Consider the following 20,028-nt stretch of genomic DNA (forward strand, 5'->3'; position numbering starts at 1 on the left):
ATTGCTAGCACCATCTCTTACAAGAAGGTGTCGTCTTTCAACTTAAATTTTCCAGCTATCCCACATACTTTCTAACTTTCAGATATGTTTACTCCTGTATGGCTTTCAGAAAAATGAGAAGCATGTAATACCACATCAATTCTGTTAAAATCTTTATCAATACAGTGGCCTGACAATGAAATAAATGATTCGTGAGATATCAGGCATGTCTAAATATCTGAAGAAAAGCTTATGTGGTTTGCTTTTTTAACTTAATAGAAATTTTATTCTTTAATTCCATGTAAAATTGAGGAGTTATTGTTTGGGAAAAATATATTCTACTTGGTAAGGAATATCTAGGTTCCAGATGATTTATTAAATTATTGAAACCTGTATTTTCAACTAAAGTAAACGACTGGTTATCTAAGGCCATCATTAACCCAATTTTACGATGAATAGCTTGGGATCTAGAATCATTAATGTTCCATACTTTTTTTGACTTTAAATACTCATCTATTGAAGTCTGCTTAGAAGTTTCACAAGCGATTTCCTCACTTTCTGTTGTACCAGTTGAGAAAACTGCCGGTGTGAGCTGAGCTGTTCTTTTCTGTTCACTTTTATTTCTCACTTTACGATATTCTTTTGGATTATTTATTTTAATATGGTTATGCAGAGGTGTCGTACTAAAACACTTTTACCCAGCCTCCTTAGTTCCACGTTTAATTGTTTTTTTACAGATATTACAGGTTGCATACGCATCACTTGCGTCATTTATTTTCTATAATGACCAGATAAAGCTCTTCATTATTAAATTTTCCTGAAATATAAAACTATTCGTATTCCTACGATGTTATAAAAGATATTCTTTATAAAATCTTCAGAGCATCCATTGCACAAGGGTCTTTTCCAGATAAACTAAAAATAGCAAAAGTAACTCCAATCTTTAAGACAGGGGATCGTACAAATATAACAAATTATCGCCCTATTTCAGTTCTTCCAGTTTTTTCAAAAATTTTAGAAAGAATAATGTACAACCGAATCTACTCATATCTTGTTGAAAATAAAATTCTATACGAAAACCAATTTGGTTTCAAAAAAAATAATTCAACCGAGCATGCCATTCTTCAACTAACGCGCAATATAACTGACTCTTTTAAAGACTCTTGTTTTACACTAGGAGTGTTTATTGATTTGTCTAAGGCATTTGATACTGTCAATCATCAAATTCTGTTAAAAAAACTAATATCATATGGTATTAAAGATAAAACCCTATTATGGTTTGAAAGTTATCTTACTAACCGTAAACAGTTTGTTTACAATAAAGATTCTATATCTCATCTATTAATGAATATAACATGTGGTGTTCCACAAGGATCCATACTTGGTCCACTTATTTTTTTAATATACATAAATGATCTTCATAAATCATCAAACTTAACAACAATAAATTTTGCAGATGACACTAACTTGTTTTTGTCTCATAAAGATATTAATATGCTTTTTACTAATATGACAAATGAATTAAAAAAAGTATCTGTTTGGTTTAAACAAAATAGATTGTCTCTAAATATAGAAAAAATTAAATGGACACTTTTTTATCCACCTTCAAAAAAACAGAAACTGCCTCATATCATGCCAGACCTTTTAATTGATAATATAATAATAAAAAGAGAAAAAGTTACTAAGTTTCTTGGAGTATATATTGATGAGAATCTATCTTGGAGAAATCATATTGATAATACCTCCAATAAAATCGCTAAATGCATTGGAATTCTCTATAAAGCAAGAAATGTATTATGTAAACACCAGTTAACACAATTATATTATTCATTTATACATTGTCATATAAACTACGCGAATATTATATGGGGAAGCACTCATAGAACAAAACTAAAATTTCTTTACCTTCATCAGAAACACGCAGCTCGCGCAATAAATTTTAAAAATCGGTTTTTTCATACGAAACAACTTTTTAAAGAAATGAATATTGTAAATGTATATCAACAAAATGTCTTTAACATTTTATGTTTCATGTTTAAATGTAGAGAAAATTTGTTGCCAAACGTATTACAAAATCTTTATTGTATGAAACCTAAAAACAAATATAATCTTCGAATTAATAACAATCTTATTGCCCCTTTTTGCCATAAAAGCAAAGACCAGTTTTTTGTTTCTTATCGAGGTCCTTATCTCTGGAACAAAATAGTCTTACCAAATTTTGATTTTTCTACCCAACTGAATTTTTCCTCATTCAAACATAAACTTAAAAGAATTATATTTTTAATTGAAAATATTTTGATTTACTTTTAATTGTTTTTTTGTTTTGTTTGTTTGTTTATTCGTTGTTGTTCTATTTTGTATATTTTACTTATTTTTTAATCTTGGCTTTTTAAAATTTTATCTTGGTTTTTACATGTTTTTGCATAAAGTTGTATTATTATTATTATTTCACTTAAGACATTGTATTTTTATCAAAAATTAACCATATATTGTAAAGGGCTTTATGACAAGATCCACATGATCTTCTAGAAGTCCTGTCGTTACTAATGTAAAAGTTGTAAAATATAATTGGTTATTGTAATATTTTTAAACGGCAAAATATTTAAAAAAAAAAAAAAAAAAAAAAAAAAAATTCTATTCTGATTAGGCAAATAATGATATTCAATATCAGCATAATACCGGCATATCCGGCATATCCGACCGGATATAAAAATAAATATCCGGTATATCCGTATCCGGCCGGATACAAAAAAGCCATATCTGTTGCACATCTGATAAAAAAGACAACCATTGTAACAAACAATAAACCAGATGGTAAAACTTGGCTGTGATACTCGTGCGATAGATTTTTTAAAACAGTTTTAAAAAGTTTACTGGTCACCCACTGACTGTTGTTTAAATTATTTTAACACATGCTAGAATCATCTTGAGAAGAAAAAAAAATTGACGCAATTTTGTTAATATACTTTATATACTGTAAACAATGGCGCAAATATTGCTTGCTACTTGAGATCTTCAAAAAAAGCAAATATTTTTTATTCGTTTAATAGTAATTATAAGTAAAAACACAAAATGGTGGGCTTACTCTTAATTTTTTATTAACAAAAAAATCTAGTTATAAGGTAAGTAAAACCATACCAGCTTAAGTAAATCCATACTAAGCTTATATTTATATGATCAATATAAGCTTAGTAACAATACAATCCACAGGTTCAGCTGAAATACAGGAAGTTCTAAAAAGTTACTAGAAATGGTACACTTTTAACTCAACTTGAGAAAAGTGACAATAAAAGTAACAAAATCAGGAGAACATCTGCGGAATGCTTTAAGTTGAATAAATTTGTGCGCAATTAAATGAAATTAAATCAACTAAAAGTGAAAACCCAAAAAATAATCAAATTAAAAAAGAAACTTACAAATAAATCACATGTCGCTGAATAGATACGAGAATCGATACTTTTTTCAAATAGTGAAAATCTGCAGATGATGATGTTAGACAATACTATTAAGAACCAAAACTGAATACGAGCAAATTCTTTTGTTGTTTTAGAAGTTAAACTAAACACCAAAAATTAATGTCACAAAAAAGTCAGCAAAAATTTATAGCACTCCGAGACTTTCAAAATCAGAGTATAATGTGTCCTTGAGCATAACAGGTAATTTTTAGATATTTCTTAACAAAAAAAATGTTTATAAAGTAATTTTTACCCAAAATAATGCAACTTTGATTTTTATAGCATAAAACATACTACTGTTATTGACAATTTTTTTTAAAAACAAAAATGGTCACCTACCAATCTATTAGATAATCATGGCAGCAATATAATTAGTGAACATCATGAAATAATGTATACCGATTTTTTTTTTTTTGTCGCAGCAAAATAACTATTATTTCCTTAAAAAGATATGTCAGTGTTACCTTATCATTGAACCATTCTACAAGATGTGTCAATGATACCCTACCATTGCACCTTCCTACAAGATGTGTCAATGTTACCATACTTTATTGTATTAACTAATCTTGATTCTTTCGAATTATATTTAGAGGAATTTTAGTATGCTAAAACTAAACAAAGAAAGGTGGTTTCATTGATATACATGTATATGGAAATATAATTCCAAATTTGTAAGAAACTATTAAGAACGTTCTTTAAAATTGCTTTTATTTTTAATTTGACATAAGTAATATTTGTTAAAAAGAAGAAATGCGACAAAATTAAAAAAAATAAGTTTTCATTGATTATTTTTTTAATCTTTTGTCATATTTTTGTAAATTATGTGTGTTAATTATGTGTAAATTATTGTGTATACTCACGCTGTAAAATAATATTATTGGCTTACTCCTAATATTAAAATTTGCCGAATAATATGCTTTGGTTGATATATGTTTTAATAAACTGACAATGCATTGGGCCACCAAAATGTTTTTAGTTCAACTAAATATTTCATAGCTCAGATAGCTCAGTTGGTAAGAGCACCAAACAAATATTTAAAAAACCCGGACTGTTGTGAGATACGAGTTCAAATCATCCAGTCACCGCTAACTCAGCGCTTGAGTAGTACTTCGATACGCAAAAACGTTGGTCAATAACGGATGCTACTTCGGATTAGTCTTCATGACTATTTGTGGCTGTTCCTTTGCTAAGCCAACAATACCTTTGAATACAAGAGAGTTGTATAAAAATAGCATGAAATTCAAATAAATAATTTAATTTTATTTAAATCTTCAAAAAGAGAGAACAAATTTTTTTACTTTTTCAAATTAAGTAAAATTGAGTTAATAAATCTTAGTGCATAATATAGCGCAATTTCTTTGCAAATCAAAAAGATTCTGATTTTTAGGAATATCTAGAATGGTAGGATTTTTAAAAATTCAATGAAAAATACTTTTGATGTCATTATAAAAGGGCGCAATGATCAAATCAACGTTGATCAAAATAAGTAAACTTTTTAAGGTAAAGAACTTTTGAATTTTGAGGACTTGTTAAAAACTTCCAGGCCTTTTTTGAACTTTAAACAGCATATTAGTACTATCTAAAACATTACAGAACAGTTTTGAAACTTCTAAACCTTTCTGAAATTTCTGCAAATTTTTAATTTTTAAGAACAATCTATAGCTTTGTAAAACAATCAAAGATTTAAATTGGATTAAAATCAAGTAATACTAACAAAATGATCGCGTAGTTTTCCTTTTAAGATAAACAACTTTGGCACCAACAAGTAAAAAGCAAAGTGAGAAAATGAAATGGGACAATCGTTACACGGTGGAATTGATATTTTAACTCCATGTTAGGCTAAAATTTACAAATCAACAATTAGAAAACTAAACTTATAGCTAAATTGTCTGCACCACAGCAGAAGTCAGCACGAAGATTTGGACACCACAGCAGAAGTCAGCACGAAGATTTGGATTTTTTTCGTATGACGTACCCATCATATGTAAAATGAAAATGACTCTAAAAACTTGTCAGAAATATTGGGTCTATTTGAAAAAGCATGCCACTTATTGAAGAATTACTGGTACCAAGAGCTATCGAGGACGATATTGACCAAAAAGCAATCATTGTGTCTAACGTGCATCTAAGTTATGCAGGAACCTGTCTACAAAAAACAAATAAGAGCTGTAACTTAGATTTATTTAAATCAATAAACAGTGATAAACATACAACGTATACGCATTCATTTTTTTTATGAAAAGTTTATCAAACTTAGCTACGGAAACTTTTAGTTACCATTATAATATGTATTTTTATTAGGGTTATAATTTATTCTTTAAATTGGAAATTGTACATCACGAGTTTATTAGATACAGGCATATATAAGCTCTTATTTCTTTTGGGACAACAAGAACAAATTGTCACATGGAAAACTTGCAAAGCGAGCTAAACATGTTGTTTATTTTTACCTTGAAACTTTCATTAAGTTAGAATGAAATAAGTTAGTTAAAAAAAAATAATATTAAACGCTCTTTTGCAAGAAGATTAATAAATTAAAAAAAACTAAATTATAGCTTAACTTCTCTTCTTTAAAGAGAAGAAAAGCTAAGAGAAAAATTATTTTAATGCTTTAATGGATTCGTTCTTTAGGTAATGTCTTTATATATAAAAACAAAGTAAACTCTTCTAACGTTGCAAACGTGTCTAGTGGTTGGCCGTCCGAGACTTTTTTTGTTGCCAAGTTTGATGAACTTTTCTTCAAAATGATGATTTTCAGTATCTTTGATGTTCTTCTTTTTGTAAACATTTCTAGAAGGATTTGCTGAATAATAATTGGTCAATTTCAAAATTCTAAAACCACACAGCACTTTTTTTAATTATTCTAGCACATAATATTATAAATACAAAATTTTTTTATTCCAATAACTATAACTATGATTGAATGCAAACAAAAAAAGAACCGAACTAAAAACCTACTGTATACCGGACTTACAAGTAAAAAGCTAACTGTACATTTAAGCAGGCTATGAAAAAACATAAAATTTACTTGTAAAGCAATATTAAAAATACCTTTTTATTAAAGATATTTTATAAACATGTTTCAAGAAAATTGTTCTTTCTTGTCTCTCCTTCTTATATAACTAAGAATAGAGCTTAATTAAGAACTATTCTATAATTATTTTCCCCAAATCATTCCTGGTTTTAAAATGCACTTTTAAAAAAAATAAAAAACTCGTATTTATGAAAAATATATTTTCGAGATGTACAATACCATTAAATATGTTAATAAATAATTAAAATTAATATTCATAAATTTATACAACTATAAATATGAAAGTACTAGTTAAAATATAAAATTCCAATTGTAAAATAACTAACGCTAAAAAAACAGCAACAAACTGAAGTCAACAGTTACAGGTTTTTGCTTATTATGCAAAAAAAATAAAATATTAATAATAAAACAAAATCAAGACAGTTAAACAAAAATTTAGAACAAAATAGCACTCGGTACAAACATGCAGAAAAAAACAAACACAAACTTAAAACCGATGACGCAACACAAACTGGGGGCTAATAAAATGCGAACTTTTTTGTGATGTATTATTTATTGTTATGACTATATTTATGAAGCTACATAGCATTAGTAGCTTTATCGCACTTGCCAATGTTACATTTGATAAAAATTTTAAATAATATATAAAAATCATACATACATCTTATTTAAAAACAAAAAGAATAAAAAGTTCGCGTTTTATTATCCGACAAAAAAACTCCAAAAACACAAAAAACTAACAAAATAAATTTAAGTTTCTTTTTTTTTTCACTGTCGCTTTAAATGTATAAAATGCTATTAAAACTTTTTTTTTTTTAATATTAGGAATAAAACAAGTTTATAAAAAAACACTTTTCAAATACCTTGTAAATATTTTATACAAAAAATTTAGAAGCTTTTTTGACTTTAAAATATTTTTAAAAAACGCTATGAAAATAATGGATTCGCAATATAATTAAACTAATACTTTTTCACCTTAAACGCCCGCTTGGTTTTATTTTGCCAATTTCAGATTTCGGATCCGGTGATTTTGAACTCCATGTGGTTCCCGAACACAAATCTATATTTCCGCATGTTTTAAAAGGGATGTTATTAAGAGAACATATGGCCTCAAGATCCCAATGGTTTAAAATATTTTTATCAATCCAGTTTTCCAACTCAAAGCTTGTGCTTGTAGCTTTTTCACTAAACTCTTTCACACGCTCTAGTGTATTATTCGCATCTCGGTCAAACTCTATAACAAAGTCACTTGAATAAAGTCCAGCTGGGGGACCATTATTAGATGCAATAACATCTTCTAGTTGTGCCGGTTTGCCCTCAAAATAAGCTTGCGGTATTACAAGAAACTTTACTTCTCCTAAAACCTCATCATCGTTATACATAATTTTTACCACCCATGTGCCAGGTCTAAGAGGCTTATTGAAAGTTGGCTTATGAAATGAAATGACCCAATTCTTTTCCACTTTCATTTGATACATACCTAATAAACAATATTCTAATGCACATTAGTAATAAAAAAAATTGAAAAAAACAAACAAAAAAACTTGCTGTTAAACACTACTGTTACCATAGTTACCAGCGTGTATTAAACTATACAAGAAAATCTTAAAACAAACTAAAGTAAGAAAACAATATAACTTTTTAAATACTATTCCATTCTTAGTCAATTCTATAAAAGGTTGAAATGCATCAGATTTCATTCAAGAGTATTAACAGACATTATGCATAAAAATTAAAATACATATGTCTATGAATCTATGACCAATAACCTAAACCAGTATGGTTGAATGAAATAAGCTATGCTAAAAAATAATTATAAAAACTAATAGGCTTCCTTGACTTTAGGGAAGTGAATACATCTATTATCAAGAATTTTTGAATGTTGCTGTTTCCAATTCCATCATCAAAGGAAAAATAAGAGTTTGTAATATATGCATAGATTTAAAACATAGATCAGCTAAATGTTTAATAGAGTGCTTTAATTCAATGTCTAACATAAGGTGTTAATTATAATTGTAAAGAGTGCATTAGAGAAGTGTGTTAGGGTTCGGACAGTTGTAATTGTAATGAAAACAATGATAGTTACAATAACTATTGTGATTGTAATTATTTTTTTTTAAACAATAACAATACCTGTGATTTACATTTATTTTAAAACTGTAATATAATAACAGTAAATAATGTATTGCAATTTGTCTTCATAATACAGTAACAATACCTGAAAAAAAATGGTATAGTAATGACCCACTACATTAACAATAAATATTGTATTGTAGTTCATCTTTATAATACAATAACAATTTATTGTTATTGTAATGAAACAAATTATTGTAAATACATTTTTTATGTCAAAATAAAAAATGTATTTAAAGTCCAGTTCAGTGTAGAAACATCTTTCCAGCCAACATAGTTTGTACACCTGCAAAGGCAACTTTTAGGTTACTTCTAGGCCAGAACATTACATCAATGTACCAACGCAACAATCAAATAACACAAAGGTGTGCATTAAGGTGGTTCTAAAAACAACTTTTTCTGAAAATGACTGCTGGCACCCCCTGAATATGTTGTATATAATTAAAAAAATGCTAGATTTAAGAAATTTTTGAATAAAAAATATTTTAAGGGGTTGCTACCGACCCTCGAACATTATATAGGTCCCTAATATTATTAAAAAAAAAGTTTTTCAAAATTATGTCATGTTGGGTCTCAAACGAAGCAAAATCATATACAAATTTTAAAAATAATATTCATTTTATAAAAAAACATAGATAAAAAAAATTATAATCAAAAAATCTTGTTAAATTCCCTATTTTTCATTTTTAGTTAAAAAACGTAACTTTTTGTTTACTAAAATCTAAAATAATAATTATAAAATGATTAATATTTTTAAAATTTTTATATAATTTCTCTTCATTTGAGACCCAACATGATATAATTTTGAAAAACTTTTTTTTTAATAATATTAGGGACCTATATAATGTTTGAGGGTTTGTAAACATAACAATTTAAAAATGTGCAACAGCAGAACAATGTGTACAATTTAATTTTACTTTTTTAGACTAGAACCATTTATGCGTTAGGATCAAAAGTTAAACCACAAAATTACAGGTATAGCTTTTTTATTTTTTCTCTTAGATTGAATAAATAATTTTTCTGAAGTTTAAAAAGTGGGGAGTTTAAATCCCTGAGTAACTTTTTTACATAGGTTTCAAAACAGTAGTTAATTTTTTTTTTTCATACCTGGCTAGTTAAAATTTCAAGACAATCTCAAGTTTGATCAATTAATTTAAAAATGAACTTTGCAGAACTTTTCGTTGTTTATAATCTTAAATTTTTCCTAACCTAAAATTGGAAAGCAATTGTTCATCTTTTTTCTTTGTTCAAGTTACGTTATAAGCTGGTAAAATAGGATTCTTTAGGATTTTGTATAACAATATACTACAATGACTATTGTGATTGTTTTTCATAAAAACAATACAATAGTTATTGTAATTGTTTTTCATCATAACAATACAATAAAATAGTTATTGTAACTGTTTTCCATCACAGCAGTACAATACAATAGTTATATAATTGTTTTTCATTACAGCAGTACAATACAATAGTTATTGTAATTGTTATTCATCACAGCAGTACAATACAATAGGTTTGAGATTTTAATGTATTGTTAAAACAAAAACAATACAATATCTATTGTTATTGTTTTTCATCACAGCAATACAATAACAATAAATAATGTTTTTATTACTTATCTGGTATTACAATACAACATTATTGTATTGTTACTGTATTTTTTACAACTACAATTACATCAGTCCAAACCCTAGTTTGGGTAGGAGATTGCAAAGAAGTAAATAATCGGATATCAGCATGGAAACAAATACCAGAAAAAAATTTTATTATCAAAAGTAGTTATAGTATTATAAAATTAAAAAGTAAAAAAGTATCATAAAATTATTTCTGTGTTTTTATCATTGGATGTAAACTAAACTGATTTAGTTTTATTTAAGTTCAAACAACAAAGATTATTCAAGATGAGAAGTGGTAAAAGTAAAAAAAAATTTAGAGAAATAAACAACTTAAAAAAGTAACAAAAATCAGATTGTTGTCCAAAAGCTTTAAAATCATTTAAAAAAAAAAGAAAAAAGAAACGATAAAGATAAGATAAGAAGCTAAGAAATTAAGATAAAGATGTAAGATAATTTCATTTATTTGATAGTTACAAACAAAAATTATGATTATTGTTTAACTAACTTAGAATTTAGAAACAAAAAACAAAACTTAGTAAAAACAAGATGTCTTTAAAAATTACTAAAAAACAACAACAAACAAACAATAAAGTATAAAATACACTTTGTAAAAAACACTTTGTGGGGGGTTTAGATAAAACATTTAGAGCTAGTGCATCTTTAGATTAATGAAACTTATTGATATATGAATATTCAATTATACTTTTAATGAGTTTTAAATGTGAAATTATATAGTAAACTATTGTGCATGGTCGTGATACCAAGGAGAAACAAATTTAGGTCCCCATCTGGTACTACAATCATTTCAAATTGCAAAATCCTCAAAATATATTACAAATAAAAGTAAATATTTTATAAGAGAAATTATATGCAATGTTAATTCTTTTACAAAAGTAAACATTTAAAAACATTTACCCGCAATAACATTCAAAGGATCTTGCCACACTATTCGAACATGAAATTCCTCACCATGGACCCATCGATGCACAAGAGTCGGGTTATCATCTGGACCTATCATGCCAGCAATATTTCGAAAGATGCGTTCTTTCTGGTCCCAAGATGTACCTATCTGAAAATATCCTTAAAAGATTATATATTTTAAATACTATTTGTTGAATATTGAATCATAAAAACGGGGGTGAAAAAAAAAAAGAAAACAATTTTCTTTTTAGCTTACATTAAGCCCTTTTAATCTATTAGCTGGCTCAGATCGATTTCCATTATAGAGAAACATGGTGTCTTTAGGTTTAAAAAATGCCTCTAATGATAAAAAATCTCTTTTAATAACATTTGATACAACTTTGACATCAAAAATTGTTAAAACCCCATCCAGTTTATCATTTAAATTATATAATGTAGCTTCCTTTGCTTTCCAAATCGGAGTGTATCGACAATTGCTTGATTCTGATAAAGATTTTGAAGCAATACGAGCAAAGGATTGTAAAAAGGTTATTGGAATATCAAAATGTGCAACCTTATCTGTTTTTTCATCATACAAATTTTCCCAATAAGAATTTAAAGCTTTTAAATCATGTAGTTCACCATATAACCATTGGTCTAACATATTGATAATTTCTTGATTAATGATTGGTTCAAATTTTCTAGCAAAATGATTTATTGTTTGGCCCTAATTTAAATCAAATAAATATTATCATAAAATTATATTGTTTATATTAATATTATTATAGTGATATAAATACTTAAATCAAAAATTATTAATTTTATAGTTAACCTAATTGACAACTTATTGACATAAAACTAAAACAGAAAAAACATTTATTTGTGAGATTACTTTTAGTCGTACGAAATCTTCAGTTTTGTAATCGTTTGGAGAACAACCACACCAGTCAACTATGTGTTTGTATTGACAGCGACAACCCAGTTTGCGTTTCCAATTTGTTAAACGTAGATTTCCCTTGGCATAAGTTTCACAATGAGGACTATTTCTCAGCACAGAATGAAAAAATGACTAAAAAACAAAATGATCACAAATTTTTAAATTATATTAACTAATAACTAATCCATATACATATATATAAATACATATATGTATATATACATACATACATATATATGTGTATATATATATACATATATATATGTGTATACATATATACAGAGCCGGCCCATGAAACATAATTTATGTGTGCGATTATTATAAATTAGGCACTTTTTAGATTAATATAATAAATAATTTTAGATTATATAAATTAGACGCTTTGAATTTAAATCTAAAATCTAGATGCGGTAGTGGTGTAGTGGTAAAGTGCTTGCTTCATAAGCGAGAGGTTCCAAGTTTGATCCCCACCATGTCCCTGGTAGTACCGCGCTTAACTTGTTTCTCCGCGCAGCAGCCTTGTTTGTCAAGGTTCGTGTTTCGGAGTTATAAAGTTGAGAGAGGGTTATAACCACTATTAAGTAGCCTCCTCATCTGTAGTGGCCTTCTTGGCCTTGAATAACAAAAAAAAAAAAAAAAAAAAAAAGCTTGTGAAAAATGTATTTTTTTTAAATCTTAAACTTTTTTAAAAATTAAATAGATCCATTTAAGCACAGATTCCGGTGATTTTTTTCCCATCTATTTTCTGTAATAATAAATTAAGTTCCAGAAACAAATCCCCTGAATACACATCTTTTGATTCCCCATGAGTCAATACTTTTTCCAGTAATCTGCATTTGTTAGTTATGTTTTCTTCTCCTATTTTATGAATATCTTTGATATCATACAAAAACTCGAACAGTTCTATTGTACTTGAAAAGCTTTCAAATCGTTCATTTATCAATTCTTTAGCTATTTTAAAGAGAACATGAAAAAACTGCTTTTTGAATTTTTGGTTTGGTTGTATATCACCATCTTCTTCAAAAGGTTTATCATCAAAAAATCTTTTTCTTTTTCTTGCTCTTTCATGTGAAATAGAACTGAATTCGTCAGTCAAATTTGCATCATTAGCTAGAATTTTGGTATTTGAAATATATACTTTGTAAGAATCTTCAGTGTGTTTAGTAACAAAAAAATTAATAGTTTTTTTTAATGCATTTACAGTAGTCTTCACGTCTACAGTTTGAGATTGTAATAGTTTGCTAGTGCAATTAATTTCAGTTAATACATTGTGTCAAATCACAACACCACATATGAATTCAAACTTACTAATTTTGATGCAAGTGATTCAGCAGTTAATCTAGTAATAGAATTTTTTTCAATGTTAACAAGTTCTTTCAACGCACAATAAATTTCTTTTAATCCCAATTTTAGAGCACGAACAGCATTCACATGACTTTCCCATTTGGTAGTACTTAATGACTTTATTGTTAATTTTCAACATTTTGATTCAAAAATTTGCCAATGCTTTGAAGTCGCAGAGAAAAAATTATACATAGCTTAAAAAAATTTCCTAATTTCTAAACATCCTTGGACTGCATCCGCAACAACCAAATTCAAGGAGTGACAGACACAAGGAATATAAAAGGCTCGTGAATTTATATCAGTTATACACTTCTGTACACCCATTTTTTTACCTTTCATATTGGATCCATTATCATATATATAAAAATAACCAAAACAAAATATGTGTAAAAATAATTAAATAAATAATAGACTAACAAGGAGATTTGTACTTTTTCTTATAAAAACATTCAAGAAAATGTTTTTTAAATCTAAAAAATAAGGTGCAGATATGTCATTTACAACTGACAATAGAAATTTAAGGCAGGGACCTATTTCAGTAAAGCCTAGCATCAATGTCGGCCGTCTTGTCCAGAAGAAAACATAAAATGTAAACTTTCGTCTGATTGGTTAGCAGAAAACATTGAAAAAAAAAAAGGGGCATAACTCAGTTTTTACAAAGAATGGATTTTTTTCGATTTTAGTTATAGATCTAGAAAGGTCTATATATTTAGTTTCTAAGCAGAATTTTAATTTTGCGCCTTTTAATGCTGCGCCTGTGTTTCCTACACTTCGCACACGCTATGATCCGGCTCTACATATATATATATATATATATATATATATATATATATATATATATATATATATATATATATATATATATATATATATATATATCAGGGGCTATTCTAGACTGTTTTTGACAGTGTCAACCATATTTGGGCGCCAATTTGCCCAAATTTCTAGAATAGCCCCTGTATATATTTACATATATATATACACACACACACATATATACATGTATATTGATATTTGAGGGAAAAAATGGATAAATTGTTTTTGAGCATCAAGAAACAGCTACAGTAAAAAATAATGGCAAACATGATAAAGTGAGGCAACCTTAAAAGATGCTAACCTCACAATAGATTAGATATTTCATTTTCTTAAGTGGTTAGTATTGAACTCAACCAGTGTGCAGCCATCAACCAGTGTGCTGCCATTTAACAATAAATTAACAATATTGTAGTGACAATTATCAGTAAAATTTTTTGTTTTTTTAAGTAACATAATTCACCAGCCACTGCGAGCTCCATGCTACAACAGAAGAAAAATCTCATTCAAGATCAGATCACATTCAAAGTTGTGTCATCAGTAAATAGAGCCTCACTTTATAGGTTCAGCCTCACTTTATAGGTTCAATCATCAGGAAAGAAGAGTGAAAAAATATTATAGAAGAGTTTAAGTGAAAATTAAATTAGCAATAGAAGCTAGATCCATTTATTATGTCTGACTATGGATAAAAGTTTTTTTTTGCAAATATTTGAGCCTTTTTCTTAGAAGAGGTAATGAGATCAAACTCATTTATGAGAGATAGTATGTTAGACTTGCTGCTAAAGAGCATTTAAGCCATGAAGTTCACGCCTTCTTCATTACTAATGTTGCTTATTTGGCCATAGCTGGCATCAAACTTTGGACCAAAGTTGTTAGAGTTCTTGCTCAAAACCAAGAGGTCCAAGGTTCGATGCTGGCTCATTAGTAGGGATGAACTTTTTAGTTAAAAGCTCTTCTGCAGTGTTCTGTGATACGACCGTAAGAACTTTTTGAAGTACATTATAATAATAACCACAACAATGGTATTAGAGTCAAGCCATTCAGTGTAACAAACATTAAAGTCACTAACAACAACTTTATTAGATGATGGATAAAAAGAGAAGACTTTAATCAGAAATAACATCAAAAATAGTGTAGTCATGGAAATATAGTCATGGAAAGAAGTAGAACAATAAAGAACAAAGAAAAAAGACGATTGCAAAATGGCAAGAAACAAGTAAATTGATAAGTATATATCCAGGCCAAGCATATTGTAATTAGAGCCTTTACATATCAAAATTATATAGTCATCTGCATCTTAGATCCGAATCATTAAACAACGGAGATCAAAAGTTAAATTAACTGAATTAAAATTAGTCTTGCAAAAAACAAGTAGGTCTGATAAATTTAGCAAGAATTCTACCGATAAAAACTTACTTGGAAAGAGTTATTTATAAATAAAAGTAAATGTAAAGATAAATTGAAACAACTCAGTGTTAATACTGTAAATTCAAACAACTCGGTGTTAATGCTGTAAATTGAATCAAATCAGTGTTAATAATGTAAATGTTTTTTTTTTATATTTTTTGATACTATCATGAAATAAATTATTAGAGACAAACATAAATAAATATAAACAAACAAGACTCAAACATAAATAGTATGAACAAATAAGGCTCAAATATAAATATTATGAACAAATAAGACTTAAACATAAAGAGTACAAACGAATAAGACTCAAACATATATAGTACTAGGCAATTTAGGCAACAAGTTGTGCAGTTCTTCATTTCTGCTAATCAAACGTAAGTCCTAAAAATAACTCCTCACAAGGCATCAACAATGGATACTAAAAGCACTAATACAGACAATATCCCTTTTACTTTTTGCAGCTGTTGATGGGATCAACCTCTCAGGGGACTACCAGGGTTTTCAATAAACCTTGATACCGATTGACCTCAGAACAATTGAACTCAGTTTTTTAGTTGCACTCTTATTAGAAGGTAATGGAAAAAATTGCATAGTCACTACCAAAGAGGCACATGAGTAGAACTAACTTATGAGTAGAACTAACTCATGAGTAGAGTCAATTATGCCCTCATGAGGGGGTCAAGCTAGAGACATTGTCTCTAGCTTGACCCCCATGGAGGGGAGTGTTTGGAGTCAGAGTTTAGTCAGGAACTACATAAAGTACTAGGTACAAAACACTGATAGCAACTAGATAAAATATCAGAAACTATATTACAAATTGAGAACTATATAAACTGATAGGAACTACATAAAATATCAGGAACTAAATAAAACCCAAAGAACTACATAATCAGGAACCAAGTGAAACATCAGAAACTAGAATATTAAAATACCCTAAACTGGTATTTCTAGTTTTTCAAACTGGTATTTTTAGTTTTTCAAACTGGTATTCCTAATTTTTCAAACTGGTATTTCTAGTTTTTCAAACTGGTATTTCTAGTTCTACTTTTAGTTCTTTGTCTTGACAAATGAGAAAGTTTTGTAATACAAGATAACCTCGGATTATTTAGGGCAGGAATAAATAAATAAATAACAATTGATCTCTAGATTGTTTTCTGTAGGGTTCAATAGAGCGGAAAGCAACTAGTGTCTGGGATGTTTAAATAAAAGTTTAATGGGCAAATATATCAAATAGTTCTAATATATCAATAGTTTTTTTCTATTTTAAATATATCAATAGTTTCTTAATGACTAAATTGTATAAAGATATTTTAATTTTCTCTAAAAATCTAAGGAAAAAAATTATATTGAGTAAAAAATTATGCATAAAATTATTTAAAAATTCATATAATTATTTTTTAATCAACTTTGGCTGAGCCCGAAAAACCAGACCTTGCTAAGCAGGAACCCTAAGTCAATAATTGAGTACCATAAATAATGGTATTCATGGCAAAATATCATACCTCAGCAGGGAGTAGAGCATATCGATAAAAGTGCTTCAAACCCAAAACTAAAGTATCTTCACTGAAAACAACATATTCAACAAACTTTCTATTTAAAGCTATCCAATCACTCCCCCCATCAAAATCAATAGTATCTGGAAGTTTTCTTTCTCCTAACCGCCACATATGTTCATCACATTCCAAAAAAGTTCTTGAAATACCTTGCTTGCGAATGAATCTATAAAATACCAACAACAAAAAACATTTAAGTAAATTAATCAAAGAATGAAATCTTGAACCAAAGAGAAAAACATTAAACACAAGAAATCATAAATCAATTAAAGAAATAGGAGTCATTAAAATAGTCAACTAGTCATTAAAAAATCTTGGGAATGAAAAAAGAGGCTTCTTTCTTTAGTTGTAAAGAAAAATTCAATATATTCAATTTTTTTAAATGTGCTACAAAACAAATTTAAATACTTTTTTATTTTAAAATATTTAATATATAATTTAAATATTTTAATAAAATAATTAAAAAAAAAGAAAATACTACTTTGAAAATAAGAACAAAAACTCATAAAATTTGAACTTAAACATGTTTCTGATTAAGGATATTAAGAAGATAATAAGATACTACCAGGTGACCCTGCAACTGTGTAACGCTAATTTTTAAGGCCACAGCAACTACTTTTATATATTTGTAGCACTGCTTGTTTTGTTTTTTTGTTTTTTTTTTAGCAGTGATACCTATAAAAACAAATGATCAAAAAGAAGTCAGAAAAGAACAATCCAAACTACAAAAATCACATGGAAGATTCGTCACCTTCTTTCCTATGAAAAATTATTCACAGTTGACTAAATAGTAAATAGGAAAAATAAAAAAGTATCTGAGCACTGATAAAGTTGAAGATGTTCCAGACCACATGAAATATGCCTTTAAAACAAAACATCCAACCTCTGTAATGATCTTGAGTGCCATTGGAAATGATGGAAAGAGGGGCCATCTAATGTTTGTTTGGAAAAGCCAAAAATTGACTGAAGAATATTTTAAGCTTCTGAAAATGAAAAATTCTCTGGATAAAGAAAAAATATCTAGAAAGTAATTATGTACTTGAACAGGATGATGCACCTGCTCATACCTCTAAAATATCTCGACAGTACCCCTCTGATACAATGGCACAATTCTGAGATAAGTTAATGAGAATGGCATCAAGTCCAGACTTGAACCCTTTTGACTATATTATGTGAACGATTGTTGAAAAGGAAGCATATAAGAAGCACCAAGGCTAGTATCAAGGCTTTACAGTAACATAAGCCCTACATATAAGAAGGACCATTATCAAAGCTCTACAGCAATCTATCTTTAGGGCATGGAAATACTATTTCAGCTATTGACATCATCAATTCCTGCTGGTCATTCCAAGGTCAACTTCAATAAGTCTATGAAGCTGATGGAGGTCACATTAAATACAACAAACAAAAATTTTCTTTTTTTCTTCTTTTTTGTAGTAAAACTTTTTTTTAAATAAACATTTTACAAAATTTTGATGGTTTTTCTTTAAAAAATTACACAGTTACTGGGTCACCCGGTAGTAGCCACACCTTATTACCCAACAACTTTTTTGTTTCACAATATAGATTGAGCAAACACGCACTTCACTGGACTGGATCTAAATAATTTTTTTTTTTTTTTTTTTTTTTTTTTTTGTTTATAATAAAAAAGCATAAATAAAGTAACACAAGGGGCGAATTAAAAAAAACATACCAGATTGTGAAAACTTTTGCAGATAAAACATCAAACTTACTGCACCAAAAATAGCAACGTTATTTTGTAAGACTCTCAAAACTATTATGTTTTGAATATTATTTGTAAGAAACAGATGTTAATCCAGGTAATACAAAAACAGAATAAAAGTACTTATTGTTGCCAAAATTAAAAAAAAAATCAAAGCGAGGTAAATAAAAACTTGTTACTACTGTAATCAACTTTAAAAGCAAATAAAGGATCTTAAAAGACGAGCTTTTATTGGTGATGCTTGTGGTCCATAAAGTATAGGCGTTAATTTTAAACTTAATTTCCCTGACCTTTTGGACAAATAACCAAAAGTAGTAATATTTGCCTGACCAGGTTATTTTGTATCAAAATCGTTTAATAACACGATGAAACCTTATTACCTTTACCCATTAATATCAAAATTAACAATTGCAATTGCTTCAAATAAAATACTTTTAAAATTGCTAAAGGCCCACAATCACAATTCACAATCGTTTAATTCACCCCTTGTAACATCTTACTGATCATATTAATACCATATATATCAAAATTGGAATAAATTGAATTGAAACGAATGTAATATTACATGGCACTAATATATGCCAGTTGATCGATTTCATTGATAGCCCAACCATATCAGTTAAAATAAGTTAGATTATCTCAAGGAACTTATTTAGTTAATTTAACCATTGTTTATTAAGTTTAACTCATTTAATGAGAGTTAAGTTTAACAACATAGAGCAATTCTATGTGAAAATCAGGGATGCGGAGTCCCAAAAAGGACTCCGGATTTGAAAGTCATAAAAAGATTACTTTATCCTAGTTTTTGGTATCCAGGAGCTCTAAAAATATAAATAAGTTTATGGACTACTACTAGGAAAAAAAATAAGACTTTTAGGTTAGAGCAACAATTGTTTTTTGAGTCCGGAGTCCTTAGGTATAATGGCGGCAAGGACTCCGGGACTCCAGGACTCCGGGCTTAAAAACAATAAGTTTCAAGTCATTAAATCTCATGAATTTTTTTATTATAGCAGATAATAAGTCAACAAACATGTTTAGAGCTTCTGGACACTACAGACTTGGAAAAAGTAGAGATATAAAGCCTTTTATGAAAAAGTAGAGATATTCATCATTTTCACCAGGGATGCGGAG

At 28.1% G+C, this 20,028-nt stretch overlaps 1 protein-coding gene across 1 annotated transcript in view; it reads right to left on the reverse strand.

The window, feature by feature from the left end:
* Positions 1 to 6,651: 6,651 nt before the first annotated feature.
* Positions 6,652 to 20,028, reverse strand: part of LOC100202092 (xylosyltransferase 1) — a 34,117-nt gene continuing 20,740 nt past the window's right edge. Inside the window, exons 5-9 of the mRNA XM_065803703.1 lie at positions 17,124 to 17,340; positions 12,010 to 12,186; positions 11,395 to 11,844; positions 11,133 to 11,286; positions 6,652 to 7,948 (exon numbers count right to left, since the gene is read on the reverse strand). Coding sequence (XP_065659775.1) covers positions 7,440 to 7,948; positions 11,133 to 11,286; positions 11,395 to 11,844; positions 12,010 to 12,186; positions 17,124 to 17,340 — 1,507 coding nt within the window. The 3' untranslated portion in view covers positions 6,652 to 7,439. The remainder of the gene's footprint in view (positions 7,949 to 11,132; positions 11,287 to 11,394; positions 11,845 to 12,009; positions 12,187 to 17,123; positions 17,341 to 20,028) is intronic.

Source organism: Hydra vulgaris, chromosome 08 (genome assembly GCF_038396675.1).
Source record: "Hydra vulgaris chromosome 08, alternate assembly HydraT2T_AEP".
Lineage (NCBI taxonomy): Eukaryota > Metazoa > Cnidaria > Hydrozoa > Anthoathecata > Hydridae > Hydra > Hydra vulgaris.